Source organism: Mizuhopecten yessoensis, unplaced genomic scaffold (genome assembly GCF_002113885.1).
Source record: "Mizuhopecten yessoensis strain PY_sf001 unplaced genomic scaffold, ASM211388v2 scaffold4583, whole genome shotgun sequence".
Classification (NCBI taxonomy): Eukaryota; Metazoa; Mollusca; class Bivalvia; order Pectinida; family Pectinidae; genus Mizuhopecten; species Mizuhopecten yessoensis.
The window spans coordinates 589230-608959 of NW_018405619.1; the positions used below are offsets into that span (position 1 = coordinate 589230).

The window sequence follows — 19730 nt, forward strand, 5'->3', positions numbered from 1 at the left end:
TATCTATTTTCACCATTTTCCTCAATTTTCCCCAAATGGAAATATTTTCATATCAGTATTGTACAAAAGGCTAAAATATTATTCAAATGTAAACCATAGATTATCATTAGCATGTTTGGAATTTATTTATTTGTACTATTTACACTTGTGTGATTGCATTTTTTTTTACTTTTCTAGTGTTACATAGACATGTTTATAAAAAAGAACAATCATTATTTCTGTATTGGGACAAGGAATAGTGATAAAGAAAGTGCCGTCTAATGGGCAACCTAATAAATGAAAAGCATTTCTATTAACATCGATGAGCAAATTTTAGGACTTTAGCAAGGCTACTACAGTACTCACATTACTTATGGAAATTTGTTCACAACTAATTGTTTAGGGTTAAAACTCAAACCATAAACACCTGTACACATGTGGAAAATGATAAACCAAATAAACACAAACGGTGAACTAGTGAACCAGTTCGACGTGTGTTTTCACATTGTAAGCTAATTAGCCTACTTTCGGTTTCTAAAATATTAGCAAGGCTATAACAAGAGACGTTAGATATCTGTGGTGACACATACGACCTTCTTTGTGACAAAGAGAACAATGATACATAGTTTCGTCAGAAATGACGCCGTGGATTTAACATACATTGATACCCTAGCTTCAATACGTGTCGGGTCGGGTTAACAAATACATTTTCAACTTCCTGTTTCATATCCTACAACTTCCGGTTTCACTTCATCGAAGCAATGTAACTTTATGAATGCGGAAGAAGAATCATTTGGTGTGAAAGTATTCCAGTCGGTTTTCTTGATATATTGCTGTTACAAGTTCGGTCGTGCATCACTTCCACATGTGTAGGGAGGTGGGGTTATATAATAGATCCTAGCCTGTTTCAAGAAGACATGACGCTGTGAAGTGCAGTAACAGTCAGTGAGTAATATATTATTCAGTTAAACTAGGATGTTATTACAAGATATCACAATTTAGAATAAAACATATAATTAAGATCACAAAGCAGCTTGTAAATAAAAAAGAATATTTTGTATTAAGACTGAGAATAATAATAGATCTATCATAAGTAAAGGATTCATTGATATCACCACGGACTAATCTAATTCCGTGATATCACAGAGTATAAAAATCTTAAAAATGTCTAATACACTGTAAAAAAAAGGGCAGATATTACTATAAAATGAGACAGACTATTTTTTAGTATATAAAGGTAGATATAAATAAGTCACATGATAGGAGTGGTGATTGCCATTTACCTAGGATTACCCATAAAACCCACAAAGTGGCTTATTTCCAATGGGGTCCTTTTAAAAATGGAAGAAAATAAAAGCAAAAATAAGAAAATCAATCCGGTAACGGTTCAGAAAGCATAGAACAGGATATGTGTGTATCATATTAGATAACTGTATTTCCATTTATATAGACCTCTGATCACAGGTGTTTGAAATTCTAGCTGTAAATTGAGATAAAAATCATATAAAAATAAATAAGAGTATTATACTATAGTAATACCCTTATTATTTGTATTGATTTTTATCTCAATTTACAGTCTGAATTTCAAACACCTTTGCTCATATTTACACGTTTATCTGATTATAGGTAGGTAATGATACATGTAATGAAGTGGGATAACTTAACCATGGTAAAACAAAGGCTCTAGCGAGCTATTGATCCAACTAAACATATATTACTATAGACAACACTAATTGATACATGTATGTGTATAGACAGGTAATGATACATGAAGCGCTATAGACAGGTAGTGATACATGAAGTGCTATAGACAGGTAGTGATACATGTATCACTATAGACAGGTAATTATATATACTGTATCACTATAGACAGGTAATGATACAGGTATCACTATACACATTTTATGATACAGGTATCACTATAGACAGGTAATGATACATGTATCACTAAAGACAGGTAATGATACATGTATCAATATAGACAGGTAATGATACAGGTATCACTATGAACAGGTAATGATACAGGTATCACTTTGAACAGGTAATGATACAGGTATCACTGTAAACAGGTAATAATACAGGTATCACTATAAACAGGTATTGATACATGTATCACTATAGACAGGTAATGATACAGGTATCACTATAGACAGGTAATGATACATGTATCACTGTAGACAGGTAATGCTACATGTATCACTATAAACAAGTAATGATACTGTATCACTATGAACAGGTAATGATACAGGTATCACTATAGACAGGTAATGATACAGGTATCCCCATGAACAAGTTATGATACAGGTATCACTATACACATTTTATGATACAGGTATCACTATACACATTTTATGATACAGGTATCACTATCCACATTTTATGATACAGGTATCACTATTGACAGGAAATGATACATGTATCTCTGTAGACAGGAATGCTACATGTATCACTGTAGACAGGTAATGATACATGTATCACTATAGACAGGTTATGATACAGGTATCACTATGAACAGGTAATGATATAGGTATCACTATAGACAGGCAATGATACAGGTATCACCATGAACAAGTTATGATACAGGTATCACTATGGACAGGTAATGATACAGGTATCCCCATGAACAAGTTATGATACAGGTATCACTATGGACAGGTAATGATACAGGTATCCCTATAGACAGGTAATGATACATGTATCAATATAGACAGGTAATGATACAGGTATCACTATAGACAGGTAATGATACAGGTATCACCATGAACAAGTTATGATACAGGTATCACTATAAACAGGTATTGAGACATGTATCACTATAGACAGGTTATGATACAGGTATCACTATAGACAGGTTATGATACAAGTATCACTATAGACAGGTAATGATACAGGTATCACTATAAACAGGTCATGATACAGGTATCACTATAGACAAGTAATGATACAGGTATCACTATAGACAGGTAATGATACATTTATCACTATAAATAGGTAATGATACATGTATGTCAGTAGGGCCATCATTGAAATTTTTAGTTTTTTGGCAGTTTCTCTATTCACAATTTTTTCAGGTTGGTAGTTTTTTTCCCCCTTTTTTAGAAATCTCTTATTTCTATTTAAATATTCTCAGATTAAGAATTTTCCTTGCAAAGTATTTTTTTTACTAAAGGTTTCAAAAATATATTTGGATTGGTGCCATTTTTAGTGAATCAGTCACGAAACTGAAAACAAACGTTTTTTAATGATGTCCTAGACATGTAAACCAATCACTAGAGACAAGGTCACTACCATAGTTCAACAGTTTTAGTTTGAGGAAGTATTTGACTTATAACTCAATTACGATAACATGTTTCCTGTAATAATGTTAGCTGTTATATAATTTTGTGTTAATCAATTTTGACTGTTTTCCTGCTAAATATTACTAAGCGTAACATGTCAATCTCTAACTGTTGACTGGTCACGTGATAAGGCAAAAAAAATGTGTGCTTCAGATAACTCAACCTAACCTAGATATTACTGTGGACCCTAGATGTTTTATCATCTACATCTGTACTCCTATTGAAGATTGATTTATTAGCCAGGCTATGTTGACAGCCACTCATTAAACTGTACTTTCTTCCTGTTCTAGGAGTCTGACCTTATTCTTGACAATTTAATAGCTATTATAATGTGTAGAAATGCATTGTAAAATTTGAAATAAAACAAAATATGAATTCACAAAAATAAAAATAATAAGTCATTAAAACAAGAGGCCCAGAGGGCCTGTATCGCTTACCTAGATATCTAAGCAACCATGGCAAAATATTCTTCAAATAAGATCCAAGGGAATGGGCCAGACCCTAAGGCCAATCCTTGTAGCATATATCTGCATGCGTCTCTTTATACCTAGCATTTGTATATTTATAGTTTTGGGGTGGGGGATCTCAACCGTTTCAAAGTTATGACCCAGGAGTTAAGTCTCCAAGAGTGGGACAGACCCTGGGGTCAATTCTTATATATCATGACTGCATTTGTCTCTTTATGCCTAGCAATTGTATATATGGTTATAGGGTGGGGATCTCAACTGTTTCCAAACTGTGACTCAGCCCCACCATTTGTACAATTTTGAATCCCCACCACCTAGGATCGATACTTCCAATCAAATTTAGTGAAATTCCAATCTGTGGTTAAAAAGAAGAAATCGTTTAAAGAAATTGTTGAGGTACAGACGAGAGACGACGCAGTATGGCATAAGCTAACATTGGTCCTTCTGACCCGGTGAGCTAATAAAAACTATTTGCCTACTGACCTACCCTATTTTTTCAGGCATGTTACTTGAAACAAACCATTTTCTTTTTACCTCATTTCCAAACACCCTGCTGACCATGATGAAGAATCAGCAGGGTGTTTGTCCTCTACCACAACTGCTAGGCCTAAATGATGTAACCGTTTGAAGATAAAAAGACAAACTGTTGTTCTGTTTAATTGAAAACTGTGACTCTGTAAGCACCTAAAACATTACATGTGATTGCATACTGATATTAAAAAGTTGATTTCTTACTCTACTGTTTGTTTTATATTGATCATGTTGGTCAAGTAACAAACTTAAAATGTATCATGCCTTATCAGTCAACAGTCAAACCGCATGTATTTTCCCTTGGGGTAGGGACCTACCAGACAAACTGTTTGCCGTGGCCTCGAGAAACAGTTCTTCTGATGGGTCAAAACTAACTCCTTGGGAAAACCTGACTGACACGGCCTCAGAACTAACTGTAAGATGTTATGTGTATTATTTGTCACATATTTTCATATTTATTATCCCCTTGCAACGAAAGTTTGAGAGGATATTATACGGATTCAGCCCGTACGTATATGTTACACTGTTCATCATCGTTCTAGCGACTTCAACGGGATTTCATGACACTTCATACAAGTGTTTGGTATGGCAATGCTTTGAACAATCTCTCGGTTTGGATTTCTACGTTGAAGGTTAACGTCACTGTTACTATTTTTAGAAAACACTTTGTCAACGCTGTAGCGACTTAATTACTGAATGGAATTTCATAAACCTTGATACAAGTGTTTGGTATTCATGACAATACCTTGAACAAGTTTGCATTTCAGGTTACTGCATTAAAGGTGAGGGGATGTGTATCACTTGTGATGCCTTGTTTCTTGTTAGTCATACTGATATGATAAATTAAGGAAAGTATGTGTAATTTTAGGAAACTTTTTTTCAGTTCTATGTTTCAGTTTCAATGTTTTTCATAAAATGGAAAGAGTGGAATTGTTGAAGGAACATGCATCATATTTTAGAAAAAAAATCCCATAATTTTATCCTTGGTCGTCTTGTAATAACTTCAGTATAACATGTAACATTTAACATTTCCATAACTATTGACATTTTGTGAATTTAATGATCTTCAGAAAAAACTTGAATACAGTTCAGGAAAAATATACTACATGTAGAAAATTTGAGTTAACCCTTTCACCACTGTAGACCATAATGGACTCATCCAGATAAATGTATGGTGAAGTCTACTTAAGTTTCCAAGGGTGAAAGGGTTAAGGGCTCATTAAGTTAACAGTGAAACAAACAAGATGGCCCAGTAGTAAAATCCTTCAACAAGGCTCTTGATTAAGATTTCAATTATTTAAATCATGCAACTGGTTCAATTTGCAGGTAAAACAACAATGTTTCGTGCCACTGCTGAAAAGTTTACGAAAAGTGTATCCTCAAATGGCGACACCTTCATACCAGTGGAGTCTATCACAAGCGCCCACGATCTCAAACTCCTCCAGATTGTGGTCAAAGAGATTAAACGACACTGCATTTTCTTTAAAAAAGTGACATACAAACCATACAATTTTGAGGTAATTGTTCTAAATTTATTGTTTGTTAAGAAATATTCTGTGTTGATCTGATATTTGTGATGTATCTGTTTAAAGGGTTAAATAACTGCCTAGCTTGTGTAAGTGTGAGTGTCTCATTAGGAAATTCTTAAATCAGCATAAAATTATATATAGAACAACCCAGGTTTTATCATTTGATGCTTTATATATACATATACGATTATAAAGTGAACCTTTCACTGTGTCATCAGTTCTTGTGCACATTTCATATTTCAAATTTGTCATCAGTTCTTGTGAACCTTTCAAATGGGTCATCATTTCTTGTGTACATTTCATATTAAAACTTCTGTACCTTTCAGATGTGTCATCAATTCTTGTGAACTCTTTATACATGTCATCAATTTCATTTCTTTTGTACATTCAAATTTGTTATCAATCCTTCAATGTGCAAATTTAATATTAGACCCATAGACAATCACAGTGAAAAACACTGTATGGTCTAAAGGAAAATGTTTCTTCATAGACCAAGATGACTATGAATTTATTTCCAATGATGTATATGATTCAGTGATAAGTAATAGTAGTCAACAAAAAGTCAATATTTGTCTTCCTTTATTATTAAACATATTTTCTTTATTTCATGTTGTTGAACACTAGATATACAAGTAAATTTTCCTGGTAAATGTCTGGTCTGTCAAAGTTTTACTAGGTCTATAAGAAATCTAAATCCTATCAAGCTATTTTTCATGGTGTGTAAAGACTAATTCTTGTGTACCTTTCAAATATTGTGTCATGGATTCTTGTGTATACCCTTCGTTCATGTCATCAGTTCTAAGTTCTTGTGTACATTTCTAATATTTCACCCAGTTTGTTCAGATGTCACCTTTGGTCTAATGTGTATAAATCTTTGAATGACATCTTCTCGATTACCAAAGGCTTGGGGTGATGATATTTGGTCTGAAACATGTTGGGATGAAGGGTTATTAGGTTTGTCCAATTAAATGACCTTGAACTACTTTCATGGTTGCATGGGGTTTAATGTGTTTAGACATTTAAACAATTTTTTTCACAATAACCAAAAGTCTCAGGGTGATGATATTAGCCCAGTGGCGTGTTTGGTTGAATGAACGACAACTTGACCCACTTTCAAAGCCAAGGGGATCAAATGTGATAAAATCTTTAAACAACTTCTTAACAATAACCGACAGTCCTAGGGCAATGATATTTGGCAAGTAGCATAGTGGGATAATGGGCTACCAAACTTGTTGAAATGAATGACCTTGACCTTCTTTAATGGTCAAATGTGTTTAAATATCTAAACAGGTTCTTCTGAATAAAAAAGAGACATATAGATATGCTATAATCTTTTGCCTGTAGTTTAATTGAGTTTGTGTAAATTTGATTGACCTTAGTCCACTTTTAAGGTTACTGCTGATTAATACCATGGATTGATACATGCACATGGGCCCCCTTTTTTAAGGAGGTTGGAGATGGACTTTTGTGTTTTTTCCTTGTTCATTTATTAGAAAACATGTTTTTTTAGCGATAAGTGGATAGTATCTAGTGGATTCCGTGTTCCATTTTCGTACAGATAAAACAGTCCATATTTATAATGCTGGGTACTTTCAGCTTGTCATCCAAAATTTAATTAGCTACTTCAATGGTCATTTTACAGCATGCTTTATGACATTTTTTCTCAAATGGGTGTTGGTTTTAAGTCTCAAGTGACCTATTCTAAACTTTTTGTATGTCATCGTCCGTCGTGAATCGTCCATCGCCCGTCATGCGTATGAAAACAATTTACATCTTCAACTTCTTCTCCAAAACCCCTGAACAAATTTCAATAAAATTTTGCAGAAACTTTCCATGGCCAAAGGTCAAAATTGTGAATTATATGGTCCCCAGCCCCAAGGGGCCTGAGGGGCGGGGCCAACATATATGTTATCACATAGGAGTGACATACATGTATGCTATCAGATTGGAGTGGCTTACATCTATGTTATCAGATTGGAGTGGCTTACATCTATGTTATCAGATTGGAGTGGCTTACATCTATGTACACAATTTATTATGGTTTATATTGGCTAATGATAGTTTGTATATTACATGGTGATATTAATGCCGCACATGTTTAATTTTGATAATATGATTGGAATTACAACCCTGAGTTGACAGTTTGATATTTTGAAAATTTTGAGCCAGCCCTACCCCCAAGGGCTGTAGGGTGGGGCCCAAAGGAGTCAGTGTGCTAAAATTCTTCATTTTCCTTATTTAGAATCAGAGGTGCTTTTTTGTCACTTTGAATAATATTTCTGTTCATGTTTTAGAAACAAAAATCAACTCTCTGTATACTCAGGTGACTGTTAAGGCCCATGGGCCTCTTGTGGGTTTTTTTAAACCATTCACCCCTGAAATTTCATAATGAACTGTTCCAACTCTTGAATTGGAAGAGTTTAAATGTGCCTTCAGGGTTAATATGTATTACAACGTTTGACTTGTTTTTCCAACAGCTGAGTGATGTACTGTTAAATTCCCATGTACCAATGCATGTTGACGAGAATACCCAAGAGGGCTTCTGTAAGTGGCACAGGACTATAGAACTATCCCTAAGTGGGAAATTTGGAGTCGCTATTCTGGAAGAATTGGCAGATGTGACGTTATCATCATCGGACACTGTCAATATTGAGGCTAATTTAGGTCAACTCAACCTTGTTAAGCTGAACTCCGCTAGTCTGGAACAAGGACTTATTAAAAGGTGGGTTAAAACTAGCTTTGATTTTAATCCACTGTTTGTTTTATGCATTGTCATTTTCATATGTATATGGATTGAATTTGAGAAAAGCCACTTTAACTCACAAACAGTATGTAAGTAGTTATTAATCACTGAACATAAAATAGACAAGATAATCACTACACTACAGCCTTTGTATAAGAACATTATTTTGTACATAATTTATTGTGGATTGGAGTGGCGTATATGTTATCTGACCGGAATGGCATTTGTCATCAGATTGGAGTGGCATACATGTATACTATTAGGTTGAAGTAGCATGTGTTATCAGATTTGAGAGGCATACATGTATATTATTAGGCTGGAGTTGCATACATGTATATTATTAGGCTGAAGTGGCATACATTATATTATTAGGCTGAAGTGGCATACATTATATTATTAAGTTGAAGTGGCATGTGCTATCAGATTGGAGTGGCATACATGTATATTATTGGGCTGGAGTGGCATACATGTATATTATTAGGTTGAAGTAGCATGTGTTATTAGATTGGAGTGGCATACATGTATATTTTTAGGCTGAAGTGGCATACATGTTTAATTTTAGGTTGAAGTGGCATGTGTCATTAGATTGGAGTGGCATACATGTATGTTATTAGGCTGAAGTGGCATGTGTCATCAGATTGAAGTGGCATACATGTATGTTATTAGGCTGGAGTGGCATATATTATCAGATTGGAGTGGCATATGATATATAAGGCTGGAGTTGTGTATATGTATATTTTTAGGTTGAAGTAGCATGTGTCATTAGATTGGAGTGGCATACATGTATATTATTAGGCTGGAGTGGCATACATGATTAATTTTAGGTTGAAGTGGCATGTGTCATCAGATTGGAGTGGCATATGATACATAAGGCTGGAGTTGCATACATGAATGTTATAATGCTGGAGTTGCATACATGTATGTTATAAGACTAGAGTGACATGTATGTAATATTAGGATGGAGTGGCACACATTTTTCATTTGTGGCATACATCTATGTTATCAGAATTGAGTGGCATGTTATCAGATTGGAATGGCATATTTACATCTATGTTATCACATTGGAGTGGCATATGTTGTCAGATTGATGTTGTATATATTATTTGACGGGCATTTCTAATCAGTTTAGAATGCTAGTTTTAAAAATATTGATTAATCTAGATCAGGACTAAACCTTATTAGATGAAAACTTGTGATTTTTCTCAAAACAGGAGGATTGATTTGAGCCATGTCCTGATAGAGCAAATCCGTTTCAAGAGAAAGAGAGTTTTATGTGTGGTCCAGAGTATCGTCAAACTGGCTCAAGATGCGGAGGTCAAGAGAACAGATAAAATAGATATCGGCGGCGGGATAAACACCAGAGTGCCGGTATGCTGTATACAGGTTGATTTTCAAACAATATTCTTTTAAAAGTAATAGTTACCTAAATATGTCACATATGCGACCATAATGTAGTCTCTGCTATGCTCCTCCTTGAAAGCTGTGATGTAGTTTCTGTTGTTACCATAGTAGACAGAAGTATTATACCTTGTTATTGCTGTATAAATAGCATAGCAGTATTATATTACATGCCCTAGCATGTTTACATATTACAGCTGTGATAAGATATGTTGTTACCAAGGTTACATTACAAAGGTGATATAGTAGGTTGTGTTCATGGTTATGTTACAACTGATATATATTTTGTGGTTACCAAGGTTACTTTAGAGTAGTGAATTGTTATCTGTAGAAATAGTTAGCAGTGATACTGTATATTGTTACTAGGTGATATGGTAGAAGTGATGTACTGCATTGTTACTTTGATAACATTGCATACAAGCAATAATGTAGATTTGAACTTCCTTGGTAACATAGTAATAATATAGTCTATTGTTCCCATGGTAACAGGGTAACAGGTAACAGCAATACAGATTATTGTAACCTTGGTTACATCACAGCAGTATCTTGATAAATCGTAACCTTGGTAACATGGTAACAATAATATAGTTTATTGTTAGCTCACCGGGTCCGAAGTACCAAGGTGAGCTTATGCCATACCTTGGCGTCCGTCCGTCGTCTGTACGTCAACAATTTCTTTAAACAACTTTTTCTTCTTAACCACTGATTGGAATTAAATTAAATTGACTGGAAGTATCCCTAGCTGGTGGGAATCAAAATTGTGCAAATGGTGGGGCTTACCCCCCAGGGGGCTGAGGGGCGGGGCCAAAAGGGGGTTATTTGGTTATTAGCTCACCTGGCACGAAGTGCCAAGTGAGCTTATGCCGTGGCCCGTCGTCTGTCCGTTGTCAATATTTTACTTTAAACAACTTCTTCTTAATAACCGAAAGGTCTAGGGTGTCGATATTTGGCCAGAAGCAAACTTGGATGAAGGGCTTCAAAGTTTGTTAAAATTAATGACCTTCACCTATTTTCAAGGTCACAGGGGTCAAATATCTCAAAAACTTGAAACATCTTCTTCTCAATAACCAAAATGCTCAGGGTGATGATATTTGGCCAGTAGCATGCTGGGATGAAGGGCTACAAAGTTGTTCAAATGAATGACCTTCACCCATATTCAGGGTCACAGGGGTCAAATATGTTTAAAACTTTTAACAACTTCTTTTGAATAACCAAAATGCCCAGGGTGATGATTTTTGGCCAGTAGCTAGCTGAGATGAAGGGCTACAAAGTTTGTTCAAATAAATGAACTTCATCTATATTCAAGGTCACAGGGGTCAAATATGTTAAAAACTTTATACAACTTCTTCTGAATAACCAAAATGCCCAGGGTGATGATATTTGGTCAGTAGCATACTATGATCAAGGGCTACTAAGTTTGTTCAAATGTATGACCTTGAATCATATTCAAGGTAACAAGGAGCAAATATGTTCAAAATATTTGAACAAGTTGTTCTGAATAACCAAAAGGCTCAGGATGTTGATATTAAGTCAGTAGCATATGCTGGGATCGAGGACTACTTTGTTTGTTAAAGTGAATGACTTTGACTTATATTCAAGGTCACAGGGGTCAATTTTGTTTTAAATCTTTAAACAACCTCTTCTGAATAACCATGGGTCCCAGGATGTTTATACTTTGCAAGTTGCATCCTGAGTTGAAAGGCTATTACAATGTGTTCAACATAATGACTTTGTTCAACTTTTAATCACAGGGGTGAAATGTTCAAAAAAAAAATAACAGGGTCTTTTGAATGAATTTTAATCATAAATACTGATATTTTTCCTGTAGCTTTAATTTAGATCACTTTTAAGGTTATAAGTGTGAGTTTTATACCAGGTGAGCGATGCAGGCCCATTGGGCGTCTTGTATTGCTTTAAGGAGGCTACACCCTTTCGCAATTAGCCATCAGATTTCAATGAAAGTTTCACATAATGGTTATGTCACTATGTAGAGATGATTTTTCTGAAAATCCAAGCATTCCGATAAACTGGGGATTTTTTTTTGAAACATACAGAAAAATTGATTTTTTGTCAAATTCAACACTTTTACATTTTTTGAGCGTGAGGCATTGTTCAAAATAATGAAAAGAAACATTGCTAATCAACCCTACAAATATTTTATTTATCATAAAATATCTACAACATGTTACAAAAAGCGTTTTTTATTGAAATTGTATGAATAAAAGTTACTAAATACAAGCTTAAAGCAAACAGGACACATAGTTTCATACAAAAAGAGTATTTTTTTATAACCTTGGCTAAGTTGTAGCAGTAATATTGTTTATTGTAACCTTGGTTAAGTTGTAGCAGTAATATTGTTTATTGTAACCTTGGCTAAGTTGTAGCAGTAATATTGTTTATCATAACCTTGGCTAAGTTGTAGCAGTAATATTGTTTATTGTAACCTTGGTTAAGTTGTAGCAGTAATATTGTTTATTGTAACCTTGGCTAAGTTGTAGCAGTAATATTGTTTATTATAACCTTGGCTAAGTTGTAGCAGTAATATTGTTTATTGTAACCTTGGTTAAGTTGTAGCAGTAATATTGTTTATTGTAACCTTGGCTAAGTTGTAGCAGTAATATTGTTTATCATAACCTTGGCTAAGTTGTAGCAGTAATATTGTTTATTGTAACCTTGGTTAAGTTGTAGCAGTAATATTGTTTATTGTAACCTTGGCTAAGTTGTAGCAGTAATATTGTTTATTGTAACCTTGGCTAAGTTGTAGCACTAATATTGTTTATTTTTCCCATGGTTACTTTGTAACAATGATGTAGTACATTGTTACCACGGTCACTTGCTAACTGTTATATAGTTTATTGTTAATTCTGTTACATTTTAGCAGTGTTATAGTATATTGTAACCTTGGTAAGGTCGTTACAGCGACAAAGGTTAAGGCTACCTTGGTTACAGGGTGGCAGTGAAAGCAGCGTGAGTGCCACTGGGTCTATTATCGACGACACAATAGGTGATATAGGTCTCCTGAAAGCCCAGCCAATAGCATACAAGGTATGGGAGCTCCAAGTGGATAAATACGGAGGAGGGATTGTACCTTGTATCACGGAGGATATTCCTGGTGGATTTATGAACAAGGAAGACATTATAGGCCGTCCCCCTATACCAGCAAGTACCATTGATGTAAACAATACTGGTAAGTCATCTGAATTTTGTCATTTGCCTATTTGAAAATTAAGAGGTTTAAGGAACCATCCCCGTGTAGCATTTTGGAATGGGGATAATGTCATTGTTACCCTGTTTGGTCTATGGCTTCATAATGTCCAGGTGATGAGTTATAAGTTTTCCTAATAGGAAAAGTAACTACCCTTTAATAATATATAAAGAGTTAGAACACATGCTACAAGGAAGAGTTACTGCCCGTTTCAGTCGAAGGAGTTTCTGCTTTTCTAATGCAATATACTATCTTATAGGTTTTTTAAATGAATTTCAGATGGCCTAGAAACTGATGGCGCTGGCCCTGGTACCGTTGCTCGGATTTCCGTATCTGGTCCTGTCGACCCCCCAGACAAAGTTTGCCGAATTCTGAAACCTCTGTTTTCCATGCCAGAGATACAAAGAGAGAAAATCAACGATTTGCTTTTCCATGCTTCAACAGAAGATTTTGAAAAGTTGGACATTCTTGTAAGTGAGCCCAAAAGGGTTGTGCAGATTTTTGCTATTTTTGGTTTGAAATATGTGGTGCAAGATGATCATATGGTGTATAAAAGTAGTTGGTATGACCCCCTGGGATGGAGGAGGAGGGCCCCAATTGGACATTTGACTAGTAGCTTACTGGGTGATAAGGAGCTAACAGTTCAAAATACATAACCTTGACCTACATTCAGGGCTACAGAGGTGAAATGTGGTAAAAAATTCTGTCATCTTCTATAATGAATCAAGAAGTCTGGAGTTATGATATTTGACCTGTAGCTTTTTTGGCTAAAAGCATTTAAATAAAATCACTTTGATCCAAAGTTAAAGACATCAAATGTTTTTGAAAACTTCAATTGATACATGTATTTTCAAGTACTACAATGCCTCCAATAATGATATTTGGCCTGTGCCTTGTATGAGTGAAGGGCTGTTCAATTTAACAGTTGTTCACGTAAATGGTAAAATTCCATCACTAGCTACTTGAATGGTTGACATTAGCAATTCAGCTTGAAATATATTTAACCAACATCAATAAATAACAAAGGAGTTCTACATATCTCTGGTTCCTTGTTTTTAGGAAAAGGCAAGTCGAAAATTTGAAGAACAATTATCAACATATCGGACACTATTGTTGAATTAAAAACAGGAAAAAGATAATTTTAGATCTGTGAAGCCATTTTTCTTTTCTTACAGTTTGACCAGGTAGAGAACAGATTTCATGATCCCAATACTGAGGACAAACTATCTTTTCACGGAATCTCAGATTTAAAATTCAAGGACCAGGACATTTGTTGTAACTTTCTTACTCTGGCTGGATTTGAACTGAAGGTGAGACATTTGTTATTTCAACTCTCACAAATCTCTCTAAGTTATATAGTTAGTATAACTGTATTGCCTCCAAGACAAGATGAGGGTTTAATCACATGCACACACAGAGATCAGGTCTCCGTGATACTGCACACCAGGAAATGTTTCGCTGCAGTTTAACTTTCGCCTTTTTCTCCCTGCACAATGAGTGCGAATTTATCATTTCATCGGACACTAGTTAGACAAAGTAAATATGAAGGGCGAAATTTAAACATATGGATTTTACTAGCGAAGAGTGCAAGTTTGACTGGGCAAAAAAGTTCATAGTTTCTAGAAACTCTGTACGAGACCGTGTAATGGATCCTCTGTACGAGACCGTGTAATGGATCCTCTGTACGAGACCGTGTAATGGATCCTCTGTACGAGACCGTGTAATGGATCCTCTGTACGAGACTGTGTAATGGGTCCTCTGTATGTGACCGTGTAATGGATCCTCTGTATGTGACCGTGTAATGGATCCTCTGTACAAGACTGTGTAATGGGTCCTCTGAACGAGATCATGTAATGGGTCCTCTGTATGTGACCGTGTAATGGGTCCTCTGAACGAGATCATGTAATGGGTCCTCTGTATGTGACCGTGTAATGGATCCTCTGTATGTGACCGTGTAATGGATCCTCTGTATGTGACCATGTAATGGGTCCTCTGAACGAGATCATGTAATGGGTCCTCTGAACGAGACCGTGTAATGGATCCTCTGTACGAGACCGTGTAATGGATCCTCTGTACGTGACCGTGTAATGGATCCTCTGTATGTGACCGTGTAATGGATCCTCTGTACAAGACTGTGTAATGGGTCCTCTGTATGAGACCGTGTAATGGATCCTCTGTACTAGACCATGTAATGGATCCTCTGTACGAGACCGTGTAATGGATCCTCTATACGAGACCGTGTAATCGATCCTCTGTACGTGACCGTGTAATGGATCCACTGTACGGGACCGTGTAATGGATCCTCTGTACGAGACTGTGTAATGGGTCCTCTGTATGTGACCGTGTAATGGATCCTCTATACAAGACTGTGTAATGGGTCCTCTGTATGAGACCGTGTAATGGGTCCTCTGTACGTGACCGTGTAATGGATCCACTGTACGGGACCGTGTAATGGATCCTCTGTACGTGCCCGTGTAATGTGTCCTCTGTACAAGACCGTGTAACGGATCCTCTGTACGAGACCGTGTAATGGTTCCTCTGTACGAGACCGTGTAATGGGTCCTCTGTATGTGACCGTGTAATGGATCCTCTATACAAGACTGTGTAATGGGTCCTCTGTATGAGACCGTGTAATGGGTCCTCTGTACGAGACCGTGTAATGTGACCTCTGTACGAGACCGTGTAATGGATCCTCTATACGAGACCGTGTAATCGATCCTCTGTACGTGACCGTGTAATGGATCCACTGTACGGGACCGTGTAATGGATCCTCTGTACGAGACCGTGAAATGGATCCTCTGTACGTGATCGTGTAATGGGTCCTCTGTATGAGACCGTGTAATGGATCCTCTGTACTAGACCATGTAATGGATCCTCTGTACGAGACCGTGAAATGGATCCTCTGTACGTGATCGTGTAATGGGTCCTCTGTATGAGACCGTGTAATGGATCCTCTGTACTAGACCATGTAATGGATCCTCTGTACGAGACCGTGAAATGGATCCTCTGTACGTGATCGTGTAATGGGTCCTCTGTACGAGACCGCGCAATGGGTCCTCTGTACGAGACCGTGTAATGGATCCTCTGTCCGAGACCGTGTAATGGATCCTCTGTACAAGACTGTGTAATGGGTCCTCTGTATGAGACCGTGTAATGGATCCTCTGTACTAGACCATGTAATGGATCCTCTGTACGAGACCGTGTAATGGCTCCTCTGTACGAGACCGTGTAATGGATCCTCTGTCCGAGACCGTGTAATGGATCCTCTGTACTAGACCGTGTAATGGATCCTCTGTACGAGACAGTGTAATGGATCCTCTGTACGTGATCGTGTAATGGGTCCTCGTACAGAGGTCCTCTGTACCAGACCGTGTAATGGGGCCTCTGTACCAGACCGTGTAATGGGTCCTCAGTACGAGACCGTGTAATGGGTCCTCTGTCCGAGACCGTGTAATGTGTCCTCTGTACAAGACCGTGTAATGGATCCTCTGTACGAGACCGTGTAATGGGTCCTCTGTACCAGACCGTGTAATGGGTCTGTAGATATCACCTCAATCAACTGAAATAACACTGTTTATTCATCCGCAGGAAGATGAAAATAAGATGACATCACCTGCAGCATGTACTCCAGCTTTTGAAGCATGCTGCCACCTGATGGAGGCCATGACAGAGCTACCGGAAGATGTGATGTCACTGGTCCGAGGCTGCAAGTCTAGTTTATGTCCGACTTTGCTTCACGTGGTATGTGTATGGGGAAAGACATAGTAAAAATCTGACTAGATACACATCTGATATCTCGTTAACTGACCTCTGACCTAACCGACCCCTGGCTTTAACCGACAGCTGACTCACCTGACACCTTACTTAACCAATACTTGACTTAACTGACACCTTACTTAACTGATACCTGACTTAACCGATACCTGACTTAACCGACAGCTGACTCAATTGACCTCTGACCTAACTGACACCTGACTTTAACCGACACCTGACTCAACTGACCTCTGACCTAACTGACACCTGACTTAACTGACACCTGACTCAACTGACACCTGACTTAACCAATACCTGACTTAACCGACAGCTGACTCAACTGACACATGACTTAACTGACAGCTGACTCAACTGACACCTGACTTAATTGATACCTGACTTAACCGACAGCTGACTCAACTCACATTAGACTTTGCTGTCATTGGATGAAACTGTTTTACACCTGACTGATCTCACACCTGACTTGACTTACGCCTGATGTATGACTTTACTTACGTAACTGACATCTGACTTTACTGAAATCTTATCTTAATTTGTCTAATTCTGTTCTATGTATTAAGTTTCGACAGTTCTTGCAAAATATCATTCAATGTTTTTTAAGTTTTAAAAAATCCTTATATATATTTTGTTCCATATTTATGGATTGAATAAATCTTATAAAGTCAAATATTGCTCCTTATTTACAGATTGAACAGTTCTTGAATGGAAGGCCAATGGTGGAGTTAACTCGATATGTTGAGGAGCTGGCCCGCGATCCCATGGGAATGGAACTACTGAATACCTTAAACATTAAGGTGGACATGGAAAGGAAAAATCCACTGATAGCTCGGGATGGGGGACTCAATGAATGTGTGGATGAACTTTATTGGTGGTTGTGTGCAACACATATGCGGTAACATCGCACTTAGAAATATCATTTATAGTGACATTACACTTAGTGACATCACACTCAGTGACATCATACTTAGTGACATCATACATAGTGACATCACACTTAGTGACATCATACTTAGTGACATCATACATAGTGACATCATACATAATGACATCATACAGTGACATCATACATAGTGACATTATACATAGTGACAATATACATAGTGACATCATACATAGTGACATCACACTTAGTGACATCATACTTAGTGACATCATACATAGTGACATCATACATAGTGACATCATACAGTGACATCATACATAGTGACATTATACATAGTGACAATATACATAGTGACATCATACATAGTGACATCACACTTAGTGACATCATACTTAGTGACATCATACATAGTGACATCATACATAGTGACATCATACAGTGACATCATACATAGTGACATTATACATAGTGACAATATACATAGTGACATCATACATAGTGACATCACACTTAGTGACATCATACTTAGTGACATCATACATAGTGACATCATACTTAGTGACATCATACTTAGTGACATCATACATAGTGACATCATACATAGTGACATCATACATAGTGACATCATACTTAGTGACATCATACATAGAGACATCATACATAGTGACATCATACAAAGTGACATCACACATAGTGACATCACACTTAGTGACATCATACTTAGTGACATCACACATAGTGACATCACACATAGTGACATCATACCGTGACATCATACATAGCGACATAATACATAGCGACATCATACATAGTGACATCATACCGTGACATCATACATAGCGACATAATACATAGCGACATCATACATAGTGACATCATACTTAGTGGCATCATACTTAGCGACATCATACATAGTGACATCAGACATAGTGACATCGTACTTAGTGATATCATACATAGTGACATAATACATAGTGAGATCACACATAGTGACATCATACCGTGACATCATACATAGCGACATAATACATAGCGACATCATACATAGAGACATCATACTTAGTGACATTATACATAGTGACATTATACATAGTGACATTATACATAGTGACAGCATACATAGTGACATCACACTTAGTGACATAACACTTAGTGACATCATACATAGTGACATTATACATAGTGACAATATACATAGTGACATCATACATAGTGACATCCCACATAGTGACATCATACATAGTGACATCACGCTTAGTGACATCATACATAGCGACATAATACATAGCGACATCATACATAGTGACATCATACATAATGACATCATACAGTGACATAATACATAGTGACATTATACATAGTGACATTATACATAGTGACATTATACATAGTGACAGCATACATAGTGACATCACACTTAGTGACATCGCACTTAGTGACATCATACTTAGTGACATTATACATAGTGACATCATACATAGTGACATCACGCTTAGTGACATCATACATAGCGACATAATACATAGCGACATCATACATAGTGACATCATACTTAGTGGCATCATACTTAGCGACATCATACATAGTGACATCATACATAGTGAGATCATACATAGTGACATCATACATAGTGAGATCATACATAGTGACATCATACATAGTGAGATCATACATAGTGACATCATACATAGTGACATTACACTAAGTGGCATCATACTTAGTGACATCATACATAGAGACATCATCCATAGTGACATCATACAAAGTGACATCACACACAGTGACATCACACTTAGTGACATCATACTTAGTGCCATCATATTTAGTGACATCACACATAGTGACATCACACTTAGTGACATAACACTTAGTGACATCATACA

At 36.6% G+C, this 19730-nt stretch overlaps 1 protein-coding gene across 2 annotated transcripts; it reads left to right on the forward strand.

Moving 5' to 3' along the window:
- The first annotated feature begins 703 nt into the window (after positions 1–703).
- LOC110449345 lies at positions 704–18606 on the forward strand. Of its 2 annotated transcripts, none has more exons than XM_021496143.1 (9): positions 704–924; positions 5642–5832; positions 8322–8566; positions 9799–9970; positions 12935–13172; positions 13470–13660; positions 14366–14500; positions 16779–16931; positions 17651–18606. In XM_021496143.1, the coding sequence occupies exons 2-9, from the start codon at positions 5653–5655 to the stop codon at positions 17858–17860; spliced, it is 1524 nt and encodes a 507-aa protein (XP_021351818.1). In that variant the 5' UTR covers positions 704–924; positions 5642–5652; the 3' UTR covers positions 17861–18606. The 2 variants fall into 2 exon arrangements, with proteins under 2 accessions (XP_021351818.1, XP_021351819.1); XM_021496144.1 differs by having other exon boundaries at positions 9799–9955.
- The last annotated feature ends 1124 nt before the right edge of the window (positions 18607–19730 follow it).

Excerpts from the sequence above, each read along its gene's own strand:
- LOC110449345 (XM_021496143.1), top strand. The coding sequence starts at position 5,653 with ATGTTTCGTGCCACTGCTGAAAAGTTTACGAAAAGTGTATCCTCAAAT. Across the intron at positions 8,567-9,798 it reads GAACAAGGACTTATTAAAAG|GAGGATTGATTTGAGCCATG; the intron begins GTGGGTTAAAAC and ends TTCTCAAAACAG. Across the intron at positions 9,971-12,934 it reads TGCCGGTATGCTGTATACAG|GGTGGCAGTGAAAGCAGCGT; the intron begins GTTGATTTTCAA and ends CCTTGGTTACAG.